Below are 14,243 nucleotides of genomic sequence, written 5' to 3' on the forward strand. Positions count from 1 at the left end.
TAAAATTATTTTGTGATATAGATTCACATAGATACTGTAAGAGCTTTTATTCACTAGCTATAGGTTGAAATTTCTGGCTGATTTCATATTCGAAGTTGTTTGTAATGAGGGTAATATCACAAACCTGTAAAGAATTTGTTCTACATAAAATGAAAAGCTCTCTACTTGAGCTACCATTTCCTAGGGGATGCACAAACAGTAGGATTCTTTTTTTATTTTAAGGTTTAGTCCATGTGAGGATTCATTCTTTAGAAAAATTCTTTTTAGGGACATAAGGGCTTATTGAATTCTGGGAACGCCTTTGAGAAATGTTCAGATCATGTAACCCAGGAGGTTTGGGACCAGACTGTGGTCCAGAAGATCATTATTTTTTCCTTAGCTTGTTACTTCTTGCTCTGTTTTCTGAATCTGAGTATATCCTTGTTAGAATTTGGGACCCCCTCATTATACTCTCATCTGTTTTGGTAATCCAATTGATCTGTGTGTCAGCTATTTCTACTCACCATTTTCATTCCTTTTACCAGCAAATACTAGCTGTGGGCTTCCTCTAAAAATGCTTCGGAAGACGCCCATTTATACCTGCGGCACATACTTGGTGATGCTGGTCCCACCTCCAGGGGGATCAGGCAGCTCTGCCACTCGGTCTCTTTTTGGTGGAACAAGTGGTTTGTCATCTTTAAAAAGTAAGTGAGCTTTTTTTGGTGGCTTTTTTCCCAGTTTGTCTCCAACTTTGAAATTTAAGATTTTTCCTATTAGTGATTTAAAACTTAATCTGTTAAACTATTGTTTTCAATAGCTTGAGAACAACAAAAAACCTTAGTTATACGCTAAGAGGAATTAAAAATAGAATTTTTATAGGTGATATAATAGTACACTTCTGAAAACTATTGTCCTGTAAAATTACTAGAAATAATAATGAGGTCAGGAAAATTTTAGGAAATAAAAGAATCTGTTGGCACATAATTTACTATTGACACAACAAGAACTTTACCCACTGTAGAGCTGTTAAAATAAGTCTGTGAAGTGCCTCCATTTTAGGACACATATACGAAATGTTAAGCAGAATGTGTATATAATACAAAGTACATGCAAAATTTCATTAATGTTGTTAAGTGTATGTATGTTTTTATAAACTTTTCAGGCCATTTCAAATAGTTGCGTATGTTTGGTTTTTAGATATTCATAACAACTTCAAAACTCTTTTGCCTTTAGAATCAAATTGGTTAGACTTTTTCTCAGTAGCTTGTTTTCTCTAACATGTGACCATCATGTCCCCTTCAGCCCTTGAGTAAATGATGTAAGTTTACTGTTACACTATTTTGAAAAAAATAACAGCTTTATTGAGATATAACTTACATACCATAAAATTCACCCCTTTAAAGCATTCAGTTTAGTGGTTTTTAGTATATTCACAGAGTTGTGCAACTATCACAATTATCTAATCCTAGAATATTTCCATCACTCCAAAAAGAAATCCAGTGCCCATTAGCAATAATTCACTTTTTTCTCCCTCATCCCAGCCCCTGACATCCACCAGTTTACTTTCTGTCTATGGATTTACCTATTCTGGAATTTTCATATATACAGAATTATATAATATATGTACTTTTGTGACTGAGGTTTTTTTTTTTAATTTATTTAAACATAATGTTTCCAAGGCTCATCTGTATTGTAGCATGAATCATTACTTCATTTCTTTTTATGGCCAAATCATATTTGTATGGATATGTTCCATTTTGTTGACATTTGGGTTGTTTGTGTTTCTTGGCTGTTTGAATAATGCTGTTGTGAGCATTCATGTACAAGTTTTTGTGTGCACATGTTTTCATTTCTCTTGGGTATACACATAGGAGTAGAATTCTGGGTCATATGGTAACTGTATGTTAACCTTTGGAGGGACTGTTAAGCTTTTCCAAAGTGGCTGCACCATTCTATATTCTCGTTAGCAGTGGTTCCAGTTTCTCCACATCCTCTCTGACATTTGTTACTTTCCTTTTTTTTTTTTTTAAATAGCCATCCTAGTGGATATGAAATTACCTTATTGTGGTTTTGATTTGTAGTTCCCTAATGACTAATGATGTTGAACATCTTTTCTTGTGCCCATTGGCCATTTGTATATGTTCTTTGGAGAAATATTTATTCAAATGCTTTGTCCATTTAAAAATTGGGGTATTTGTCTTTTTATTGACTGTTGGTCTTATGAAATCTTTTAGTCTCCTTGGCATGGCTTTGTTCGTTCAATTGAAGTTGGCCCCATTTGTTTAAAACAGGCCTTCATGGTGCCATGTTTTCATGAAGGTATAGCTTACCCAGTGATTCTATTTTAGACCAACAAATAAAAAATAAATGTTTACATTCCTTCTATGTCTTATCCCACATTGTTCTGTGAGGAGACTACTCAGTAAGTGGAAGAAGAGGTGCTTGCCGTGAGTTCACAGTCTGGTTGGGAGGAACCATGTAGGTATGTGAAACAACCAGAAAATGCTGCACAGTGCTGTGTCACTGCCTGCACCCTGGGGAGCAGACGGAAGTGCTGCAGAATCAGAAAGAAGGGGCATTGTCCCATGTGGCAGAAGGGAGAGACTTCATGAAGTTCTACGTCATGAAAAATGGCTGTTATTAATATGAGTGGCCATGTGGGGGAAAGGCATATGCATGGTAGACACCATGAAAAAAGCGATTTGGAGAAGAAAATTTTGTTGGTGTGCAGGATGGAACAATAGAAAATACAAAAGAAACAAAAGAGTACAGTTTAGATGACAGCTCAAGTCAGGCGTGATGAGAATCTGGATTACTAGGGTGATGGGAATAAGATAAAGAAACTTGAGAGGCAGTGCTAGAATTTTCTGTTGGAAAGTAGGGAAGAAAATAATCATAATAGCAGCAGCTAACCCCTTTGGCCGCGGCAGCCATGGCTGTGCGCTACCTAAGGGCCATGGGGTGACCATGAACGTGAGTGAGCTGGGGCGCAGCCATGGCCACGGGGCCTCACAAAGTGCACCAAGTGCGTGGGAGACATGATCCAGTGGGTGTGCGGCTTCACCCCTCAGGAGTGCATGCCATGGAGATGCTCAAGATCTCCAAAGACAAGCAGGCCCTCGAGTTCATCAAGAAGAGTGGGGACACACCCTTGTGCCGGGAGGAAGAGAGAGGAGCTAAGTAATGTCCTGGCCGCCTTGAGAAAAGCAGCCCACCGAGAAGGATGGAGCTGCGTCCCCTCTGTGCACAGTAAATCCTTTTCAGAGAGAAAAAAAATAATAATAGCAGCTAGCACATAAGTGTTGGTGGAGATTCTTGACATATTTTAACTCGCTTAATCTTCACAGCAACTGTATAAAGTAGGCACTTTTATTCTCACCACTTTACATGGGAGGAAGCTGAGAGGTTTGGTAAATTTCCCAGGGTCACACAGAAGTGGTGGAGCTGAAATTCAAACCCAGAATCCGAAAGCTCATGCTTGTCATCACGACACCATCCTGTGTTAAAGGAAAATGCCAAAGTGTCTCCGAGTGCTAGAGCCAGGGCTTGGAAGGCTAGCAACTGAACTGTGTTTGAGCATCCACGAACCTTTATTGAGCACCAATTATCTGTAAAGTATTTCCTATAAATGTTGTTACCTTGTGAAATTAATTATCATAACTCCTCTTGCAATTACCCCTTTGACAACCTATGTTGAAAAAAACCTGCATGCAAAAGTTGTCATTTTAAAAACACTTTCGAAAATATGGTTCACTATATTGGAGGAGACTTTGTGACAGTTTCTTTTGTGGTCTTATGTGTGTCTCCTCATTGTTGCCACCAGCAGACAACCAAAAAAGATGTGATTATTATGAAAGTCCTGTTAAGAGGCTAAAGTTTAAGTTTTGAAAAGTAGACTAACCATCATCTTAAGGCTTATTAAACAGCTTAATGTTTGTTTTGGAAGTCCTAGCCTCTAGCTTGGTGTACAACATCTCGGACGGTCAGTTCACGAGTCGTGCGGATCTCATAGATGCTGCTGGAAGCTCTCTGGGGCGTGGTGCTCTTGTACCAGGACTGGGTAAGAAATAAATGCCCACACTGCCTTGGAGAATTCAGAGGTTTAGCAGTTTCTCTCAGAAAATTTTGCCAATTCCCTGCAGCATTCTAGTTTCCTTGTAAGAGAGAATTTTTTATGCTACTGTTTAATTTTGAGAATTAGTATAAGAAATTGCCATATTTGAAATTCCTCTGCATAAATTACTGTGAAAGATACTTTCCATTAGGTTGTGTGATGATACCTGTAACAAATTCTTCTCAAAGTTCATGCCATAAAAAGGTTTATTTCCCCAAAGGAATGATATACTTCTTATTGTTTAAAAATGTGCATTATGTAAGACATCTGATTTTCCTCTTTGCCTTGGCACCTGGGAAGCTCACATCTAAGTTTTGGGCTCAATTACTAAGGCTTTTATTGTGTATCTATGAGCATTAGTCCTGTTGTACCTGGGTTTTAATGTAAGCCACTTAAATTGGAATTAAATTTGGAATTAATTTGGAATTAAAAAGGTCACATGTAAATCAGTTACTAAGAACTATCTATTCCATAAGAGTTATTCCATTCTCATATAGGACTTAAGCAAAGTAGGAATTGAATCCTGCCTTCTTACTGAACCCCAGTTTAATGCTTTGCTAGGTAAATAATTTGGGAGTGGGGACGTGGCTTATCAGCATTGGGGAGAATCTTTGCCCTTCCTTTCTTTAGCAGTGCTTCTGAGAAGTATGTATACAGGCAGATGACGTGCTGGTTGAATAAAGGATGCTCTTTTTGCAGGCGCCTGTTATGACACGGTGAACAACATGCTGTGGACGTGCTCAAATGACTATATTGATCAGTGGTGTAATCCTGGGAATCAGGCCTTCCATTACGTCTGTCAGAGACTTGGAGTCAGCCACATCATCACTGAGCCCAAAGGTGAGGTGCACTCATAGTCCCACAGGAAGAGAGTTTCCCTCATGAAGTGTGAGAGAGCGCAGCAGCGTTAGTAAGCGGGAACACAGCCCAAACAACACGTGTGTCAACAGCCTTCCCTCTTTGAATTGAGAAGCTGAAAATTCTGGTTATCTGGTTGGTTTGTAATTGAGTAAATAAGTGTGTAAATAGATAGAGCTTTTGAGGTGGTCCACAGACTTTTTAAAAGGAAAATTGTTATGTCCCTTTTGAAATTGTCAGGACTTTGGGTCAAAAATTGGCTCTATATTTGTACTCGGCTTGGGATTATATGTGCTGTTACTATGCTTTGCATCAATAATGATTTACTTATACATAAACTTATAATTTGATAGAATTACTGGTATAAGGACCTTTATATTTCTTAATATTCAGATTTTTAACATGAAGTTAATATTAAGTCAACTAAAGATATACGGATCAGTAAGTAGCTCAGCAAATCCTTTCCCGATAAAGCAATAACAAAATGGACTTGAATTATCAAAAATAACTATTTCTAGGCTCTGGAAATTGACCAAAGGCATATGCCAAATTGAGAAGTGGTATTCATTAAAAAACAAAACAAAAAAAAAAAAAACAAACAACAAACCACTGAACTTTGGCTAAGAACAGTAGAAGTCTGTGGTGTTCTTAGCTGGGGATACTCCTGTCCCCCACCTCAAGCCCGGTCAGTGCAGTAACTCCACCAGGGTGGGGCAGGTCATGTCAGCGAGCAACTTTGCTGCCAGAGGGGGCTGACTTGGTTTGGAGCAGAGCAGGGAAAAAACTCATGCTCAGCAGCGATGTCTGCAACAGTAGTCATCTTGGTGGCATACAGAGAAACCAGTGGCTTAGTTAGCCTGAGGTTGTGGTCCTGGTGAGGGCAAGCAGCGAACCAGCAGACTAGCCAGAAGTTTACCTGTGAGCTCTGGGGAGTGAGAAAGCTACAAAGGGCTTTTATAAGCTCCCCACACATCCACACAGAGGAAGCCAGAGAGGGCCCAACCTATTCACACAGGCCTGCCTGCCAATGAGCCTGCATACACATGCAGAGATTTGGGGGGGCCCAGCAGAAAGTGAAAATCAGGGAAAAGTTTAAAACTGCCTAAACTTTGATGTGCTTCCCCTAAAACACACAAGTCCATCCAGGGTGGAAGAATTACTGGCCCAAGGTGTTTGAGTACAACCTCTGACCCAGGCAGGGTGACCCCTAGGAAGGCAGGCTTAAAAATAAAGAGAAGGGTAATAAAAATAAACAAATGAAAGTAGAAAGTAAAATGGAAATGAGAATTAAAAAAAAACAAACTGGAGAAATCCGTAGCTAACTCAGTGATTTTGTGAAACTCAGATTTTGGACTTGTTAGCAAATGAAGATTTTTAAAGTAGCCTTTATAAATAAATCCAAAGAACAAAAGGAAATGACATTTAAAGATTAAAGGAAATACGATGACCATGATTAAACAAATAGAGAATTTCAACAAATAATTTATTAACCAAAAAAAAAAGAAGATGAAGAAGAAGAACTAGTTGGAAATTCTGGATTTGAAAAGTTCAGGAACTGAAAAAAAAACCCCATTAGGGTGGCTCAAAGCAGATTTGAGAAGGTGGAAGAAAGAATTAACAAACTTGGATGTAGATGGATAGAGTGAGCCTATCTGAAGACTAGAAATGACACTTGTAAGGAATACTGGGGAAAAAGGCCTCAGTTTGGGGTCGTCTGATGTTTTCCCATTTTAAACTGAGGTAGTAGATTTTGGGGAAGAGTACTGCAGAGGGGAAGTAATTTTCTCATCACATCACATCACAGGGTATGTGATAGCAACGTGACTTATTACTAGTGATATTAGAATTGATCACTTACTTGAAATGCCAGCTTTTTTCACTGCAAAGTTACTACTTTTCCCTTTCCAAAATCTGTTTGTTAGAAGCAAGATATTAAGCCCACTTGAGCGCCACCTCCTGGAAGGAAAAGCGTCAGAGAATTTATGGACGTATGTTAATTACCTCAGTAATTAATAAATATTTTGGGAGAGGTGATACTTTAAGGCTATGAAATTATCTGTTACCTATTTCTATTTCTTTTTGAGTGTGTTTTGATAATTTGTGTCTTCCCAGAAATTTGTGTGCTTTATCTAAGTTTTCTTGTTTTTTGGCATAAAGTTGCTCATGGTATTATAATTTAATTTTTATAGGGTCAGCAGTAATTTCTCTGCTTTCATTCTTGATTTTGGTATTTGTGTAAATTTACTAAAAAATGTATTTTGCATTTAGAATGGGTGAACTTCATGGCATATGTACATTTTATCTTGAGAAAGGTAGAAAAGATAAACAGTGAAAAAGAAAAGAAAGTTATCTATATGTTATTGACTGCAAGTTGTTATCTCCAAGCCTCTTGCTTGAACTCTAGACTGTATTCACCTCCATTTGGATATCTAACATCTTCAACTTAACATGTCAAAAACAAACTCCCTGTATCTCCCCCCACAGATCTATACCTTCTGAGTCCCCCATATGCCAGCCAGTATTTGGATCACTATTCTTTCATATGCTCAGACCAAACACGTAGGGTCATCTTTGACTTTCTTTCTCTCATTATCCCACATCCAAAAGTACATCAGCAAATCCTGCCGGCTCCTATCTTCAAGATGTAGCCCAAGTCTGACCATTTCCCTCTGCCTCTGTTGGCGATCATCTTCACCTGGATTATCCTAGCAGCCCCCAACCCCGCTGGTCTTCCTACTTCTGCAGTCACCCTCCTCCACGCCTCTTAGACTCTGGCTGCTGTGTGGAGATGAGCCTCTTACAGTCTTGTAGTCGGATCTGTCACTCCCCTGCTCAGACATCTCCAGTGGCTTCCCATCTAACTCAGGATAAACATTAAGGACCTCAGTTAATGAAAGTTCTTTTTGAAAGCTACCTTTCAAAAGTCTTTGATGCAGATGCACAGTACTAACCTGAATTCTGTTGTAAGACCAAGACTCACAAAGGCACAGAAGCGAGTGGGACCCAGCCAGCCCTCGGGTTAATACACAACTGAAAAGTTTAGTTTGGGCACGGTTTACCTTTGTTGGGTTTCCATGATCCTTTCCTCGTAGTTCCTAGTCACCACAATCCTTTTGCAGCTCTAAGACTCCCTGACCCAAGCTTGCCTCCTGTTCCTTTCAGGCAGTTCATTTCAGCTGGTTTAAGGAAAAAAGCTATTTCCTTTTGCACTTTGCCTGTTTAGATTACTTTCACCTGCATTCCCTGAATGCCTGTAACCATCCAGGAGGCATTTATTATTATATAAGAGGGTGCTTGTCAGCTCTCACAAAGTTGAGCTGATGGCTGTCTAGGTTCTGGTGACTAAATGAGATCACAATGTTTGAGATACTGTGGGAGGAGATATTTCTGGCCTGGGGAGGGTGCTGGGTTCCACTATAAAGGAGGCATAGAAGATGAAGATTTTTCTAGAAGAGTTACCAGTATGGAATCTGAGCTGAGATGGCTTCAATTCAAATCCCAGCTCTACTGCTTAACATCTGTGTGACCTAGGGCGAGTTACTGCACCTTCCTGATACACTTATCTGCAAAACGGGACTGAAATAGTCAAATTTTACAACGATACTGTAAGGTGATGCATGTAAAGCATTCTGCCCATTGTCTAGCATATGGAAAGGGCTCAAGAAGTGGTAGCTACTTAAGCTCTTTAAAAAATGGAAATTCCCAAGGGTTTTCACCTCAGCGTTCTTTGGCAGGGAGGTGGGTTCTCCAGCAGGAGTAGAAGAGATTGGAGCCAAGATACTGTTTCCTAGTGTGCGTGTGCTTTTATAAACCAGAGATATGTTCCTTGGGGACCACCCACAGAGGTGTCTTTCCTCACTGAATTTCCTTTTCATCTTCTAGATGAGGCTATAACCACGAATGAGGTTATAAACCAATTATTGCACCACGTTGGTGCGATGTGCATACACCAACTCAATCTTCTTGCTACCAACCCCAATCTTCCAATCACAAGTGTCTTGGGCAAGCAGCATCCGATCGAAGCACACCACCTCAGCAGTATCTGTGACATTATGGAGAAGGCCATGGTTAACGGAGACACCTGTATTATACGCTGCATTCTCGTTGTCTTTCAGGTAAATACACTGTTTTGAGGTAAATAAAATAGAGAAAAAGAAACAAAACCTTGGCTTCAGCCAGCTAATTTCTACCAGAAGAAAAATTTAATAACATTCCTGTTTAACATCTTAACATATTCTAATCCTGTGATTAGAATTATCATCATATTCATTGCACTGCAGTTAATAGAGCATTGCTATCTGTAGCTCACTGCAATTAATATATGTAAAATATTTACTGTAATTACACCATTACACAATAGAAGAGATTGTGGTTAAGAAGCCACCTCGGGATTTATTCATAAGAATAACTAGAATGTACTTTCTTCATAAGGATAATTTTATCCCCAGTAGAATTAGCATTTTTAGATATTCCCGTTATGTTTCTGTAGGTGGTGTTTAAATTTTTCTTCAGCCCACAAACTGAAAGGAATCGAGACATCATTCGACGGTCGGGATTGCTTCTTTGGCAGTTGCTGATGGCACCAAAAGATCAGATTTGCCCTGAAATTCAGAAGGAAGTCTGCCTTGCCATAAGGTAATCAGCACATGTTTTCTTGGTGCTCTTTGCAGAAGGCTTTTCCTGCACTGCATTGGAATTGTCCCTGCAGGCTGGTAGCCTAGATGTCTCTTTCCCCATCCCACAGTTAGGACCTTACGTGTAGGGGATAATTTAACTGGAGAGAGGTTTGTGGCCCCACTCCCAGAGAACCCAAGTTATCCATGTACGTAACTCCTCATCTCGACTTTTGGATCTTAAAACAACAAAGGGAAGAAAAAAATCTTCAAGTAGCTATTTTGATGGTTTACAAGTAGATGTTCATCTCATGTGGGACAGCGTGTGGCAGGGAGTTAAGAAGCGGACTTTGGCAGCAGGCAGACCTGGATTCCAGTCTTTGCTCTGCCCCGTACTACGCAGATGATTTGGGGGGCACAGTCTGCATATAGCTGACTTGACTGCATTGACTTTTTACAGCTTAGTTCCCTTTACCTAGTTCCACGCCTAGCCTCCGATAAGCTATCATTTTGGTAATTCACAGATGTGAGAAGGAGAGAGATACCGTTTATCAGGGAGGTGATTGGGCTGTATCACAGTAGTGAATGTAGACTCAACTGCTTCTTTTTAGTGATGAAACTACTCAAACTGGCATCTTTAATAAAACTTTAGAGTCTGGATTTTCTAGAACATGAGTTTAAAAGCATTTTGAATTTTCTGTCATTTCAGCTCTGGTTTAAATATCTTGTATCCGGGTGAAACTGAAATCAATAACTTACTTAAGCTGGTCTTAACAGAAGGTGAGAATTATCCTTTAATTATCCTTGAAAAACCATCCTTTTCTTTCCCTAAGGAAATGACTGAGTATTAAGATTTTTTTTCCTTCATATCTGTTAGTCAGTATTATTTTAAAAATGCATCTGCACATATGCCAACACTTCAACTAGATTGAAAGCAGAAACCATGCTTGATATATCATCAAGCTTTATAAACCTCCGTCTTCCCCACTGTGTAGCATAATGTACCTGACTGTAGATGTTTAATGAACGTTAAAGATGACGATTTCTTGGGTTTTGTAAGCCTGTTTTTTCCCCACATGTTAAAACCCAACTTTAAAGTTAGACTAAACAACAACAACAAAATTCACCACGTTAAAGACACTCTGCATTTATAAGCAACATTAGTTCAAGGAATTAGAAATCACACTTCATGAAATAGCCAGAAAGTAGCTACACTTTAATGAGGATGTGCTGGGAAGAGGAAGTCTGATTGGTTGTGATGTAGTTTTGCTGTTTCTGTTTGTGTAAGTACATATATCTGGTGCCCCTAGATGGTTGACAGTATGCTCATTTTAAAACTTTTTTTATAGCATCAGTTTTCTAAGAGTAATTATCGAGGTAGTTTATGGAGCTTTGTTCTGTGTTAGGAGAGAGAAACAGCGGCCTCTCCCAACTGCGGGATGTGATCCTAACCAACTTAGCTGAACAGCTTCAAAACAACCGATTTGGCAGCGAGGAGGATGATCATTACAGGTGACACCAATTATGTCATTCACTGCTAGTTTTTTCTTTGTGTTTTTCTCAGTAATTAATTTATATTTAAATATATTTGATCTACTTTAGTCCCTTAAAATATCTTATATGGTCATTAGCATGGGAAGTCTAAACTGTGGGTCACTTGAAAGATAATGAATCCCACAGTCACCCTCAGAAATGATAATGCACATTTTGGTTTTATGAATAAAGTAACGTGGGCCTGGCCAAAGAGTACTTAGCAGAAATAACGGGTGGAACTCATGTAAGAAAACTTGGTGGAGGGCATCGTTCAGATTGCTGGTCTGTGACAGGGTGAGGGTGTGGTCAGAGTTGGTGAGGGGAGGAAGGTGTTTCTTTGCTATTTATGAAATATTTGGACTAGGTGCTTGGGTACTGTTTTGATTCCCTAAGTTAGATTTAGGTAATACACCTAGTTGTTAGCATCATTACTGAGTAAGGTGATTTGCTTAAGAACCAATGAATTTTGTACCGTCTATTTGTTGTCATGTCCCAATTGTATAAAGTTTATCCTTTTATTAATAAACCATCAGTATCTTACTGTTACATTTCTCCTGCATTTTAAAGACTAAATGATGAACTTTTACACTACATTCTGAAGATTGTTGTACGAGAATCCTGTATCTTAATCACCAAGTGCCAAACTGTCTCTAAAGATGATTTTCAAAAACTCCTTTCAACTGTGCCTGTAAGTAAAAATGTGTTTAATGAAAGCAGAATTATATCGTGTCCCTGTTTTCATTTTACTGAATTGAGATGTATGTGTACACACATACTTACATTCTTTGCAAGGATAGACTTAATTGATGAAAGTCAGTGATCGTGCTTCTCTTAGAAACGTAGAACTAGACAAATCCACTGGAGCTACTTCCTCCGAAGACTTTATTCCTCCTGCTTAAGTGTCTTGATGCAATTAATTCTTAGACTGAATTTGGATATTCTCGCTTTGTTTAAAACACTGAGGATTTTGCTCCTGTTAATTTTTAATTTAGCATTGTTTTCTAAGCCATCAGTGGTTTACAGAGACTGATAAGAACCAAAAGATTCTTTTACGGGCTTGAGTAGAATCTTCTCTTGTGGAGATGCATGTAAGGGGAAGAGGGTAGGACAGAATTATTAAGAGGCAAAAATTCAAGTAAGTATCTGAGTGATTAGTGAGAAATACATAGCAGAAGGCAGAAAGTTATTGGTAAATGTGTCAAATTATGTATCAAAAGCCATATGGAAATAAGTCAGCTGAGAAACTAACTTGGTCTGTTTTCTGTACTTTCTCTTTTGCTTCTCTTGTCGAAATCTTTTTAAAAAACATGAGGATTACATGAGCCCTTCTCTGAGTAGGGTTTAGATTATTTAAATGCCCTTATTTGTATTAAAGGCTGCATCCTCCTGCCTGCGCTATCTGATGGCAGTTCAGAACCACCTTCTCAGTAACACTATTTTGATTAAACCTGATGAGAATGATGACAGTGACAACTCCTTGCAGGGAGAGACATTGAAGGTACAGGTAAACACCAAGCTTTATTCTAACAATGCTTTCTACCCAGTGTGTAAAGCACAGCTTAATTGGCTAACTTTCTGTGTATGATGATGTCAGATTTCACCATGTGGCTTATAATTTTGTGAGAGGTAATATTAGGTCACTCATTTCATAGATTTTTATGTCATTGCACAGTGGTTACCATATTTGTGACACTCTCATAATGTGTCATCCATGTGCTCCTGTCAGCCTTTTTGTGCCTTTGTTTATTTTCATCGTTTTTTAAAAACTATAAAATATGGCCCTTACAAGTGATCGCAGACACACCCGAAAGTTATATGTGTAAATGTGTATCTATAGAGAGAGAAATGAATCTTGGAACATAACATTTAAAACAATTTTGACATTTTGGCTGGTTTATCTTGATTCAGATAATTTTAAAAAGGTGCTGATTTTCTCACAATCCTTATATTGACTGATTTGTGAATTTATAGTTCATATCATTTTTGGTAATTATTTTCAAGTTAACTTCTGTGTAATTCAATAATTTGTTCCCACATAGCAATTTATAGCAATCCACAGATTTTTTTTTTTTATAGCCGTGGTGGTTATAATTCTGACAGATGCTTGATGGTGGTGTTTGCATTATTCTTCAGAACTTCACATTTGTGGGAGAATTAGAGAAATCAATAAGAGCTTGATTCTTCCTTAAAACATTGACTAAACCACACTTAAAAATTAAGTGAGGAAGCCCTAGTTAAAGATTACAGTTTTCCCTTTTCTTACCCCTTTAAGCATGTATACTATGTAAATCTGCTAGTTCATATTTATGGGTTTATCTCATTATGAAATCAGTTTTTAAACAGGATTAATCATTTAAATTCCTGACACTGTTTATTAACTTCTCTTGCCTTGGTTTCCTACTCGGTAGAAAGGGGCCATAGCATCTCCCTTGTGAGGTTGCTGGGAGAATTAGAGCGAGGCCTGTGTGTCCAGTGCTTCAGGGTGTGCAGTCAGTAGGTGATGGCTAATAGGGTTAGTGTGACTTCAGCCATGATTTTTCTCTAGCCACTTCAGAATTCCTTTTCTCTTAATGATAAAAATATCTTAATAATACCCAAAAAGATCGCAGAAAATTCCAACATTGAAAATCGGTGTCTTCTATTTGAAAGGCTAAATGTTATAAATTCTTAATTAAGCCATGGAAGGAAATACTCTTGGCAGATGGCAGAGTAGGCTGCCTTGTCTAGTATTTCCAGGAAAAATAAAAGATACAGATTTCACCTAAAAGGTTAGTTTGGTTGTATTTTTTCCTTTCTAGAAAATAATTGTAATCTAAACATTTCTATGATTGTAACTAGTGTCTTTCACCCATTATTTAGTATTTGTACTGCCATGAACTCTCTAATAGTTATTTTTGATGTTTAATAGACTAACTGCCTGCAACTTTAATTGAATTTTTTAACTTGCCTGTTTTCAATTGTAATGGTTTAAAACATTAAGTAAAAAGGTCACTTGTACTGTTTCAGAATGTTGTGTTTTTGTCTCATTTTATTCACCGCCTATACATGCGCCTTTTACTGTTCTGTTTTTCTCTTTAGCTATCCTCATACCACCCAAGGCAATCTTCCACCTGGACAGTTTCTGGGCTGGCCACCGGGAGCTCTCT

General features: G+C 38.4%; 1 protein-coding gene across 9 annotated transcripts in view; it reads left to right on the forward strand.

Annotated features, from left to right (window-relative positions):
* Window positions 1–14,243, forward strand: part of HECTD4 (HECT domain E3 ubiquitin protein ligase 4) — a 164,910-nt gene that overhangs the window by 67,628 nt on the left and 83,039 nt on the right. For 6 of the 9 annotated variants that reach the window (XM_072953303.1, XM_031670055.2, XM_031670054.2 and 3 more), the window contains exons 9-17: window positions 525–683; window positions 3,926–4,039; window positions 4,793–4,933; window positions 8,834–9,066; window positions 9,441–9,586; window positions 10,274–10,344; window positions 10,971–11,076; window positions 11,665–11,785; window positions 12,473–12,601. In XM_072953303.1, coding sequence (XP_072809404.1) covers window positions 525–683; window positions 3,926–4,039; window positions 4,793–4,933; window positions 8,834–9,066; window positions 9,441–9,586; window positions 10,274–10,344; window positions 10,971–11,076; window positions 11,665–11,785; window positions 12,473–12,601 — 1,220 coding nt within the window. The remainder of the gene's footprint in view (window positions 1–524; window positions 684–3,925; window positions 4,040–4,792; window positions 4,934–8,833; window positions 9,067–9,440; window positions 9,587–10,273; window positions 10,345–10,970; window positions 11,077–11,664; window positions 11,786–12,472; window positions 12,602–14,243) is intronic. The other 3 variants (XM_072953301.1, XM_072953304.1, XM_072953305.1) reach the window with 1 other exon arrangement.

This window comes from Vicugna pacos, chromosome 32 (assembly GCF_048564905.1).
Source record: "Vicugna pacos chromosome 32, VicPac4, whole genome shotgun sequence".
Lineage (NCBI taxonomy): Eukaryota > Metazoa > Chordata > Mammalia > Artiodactyla > Camelidae > Vicugna > Vicugna pacos.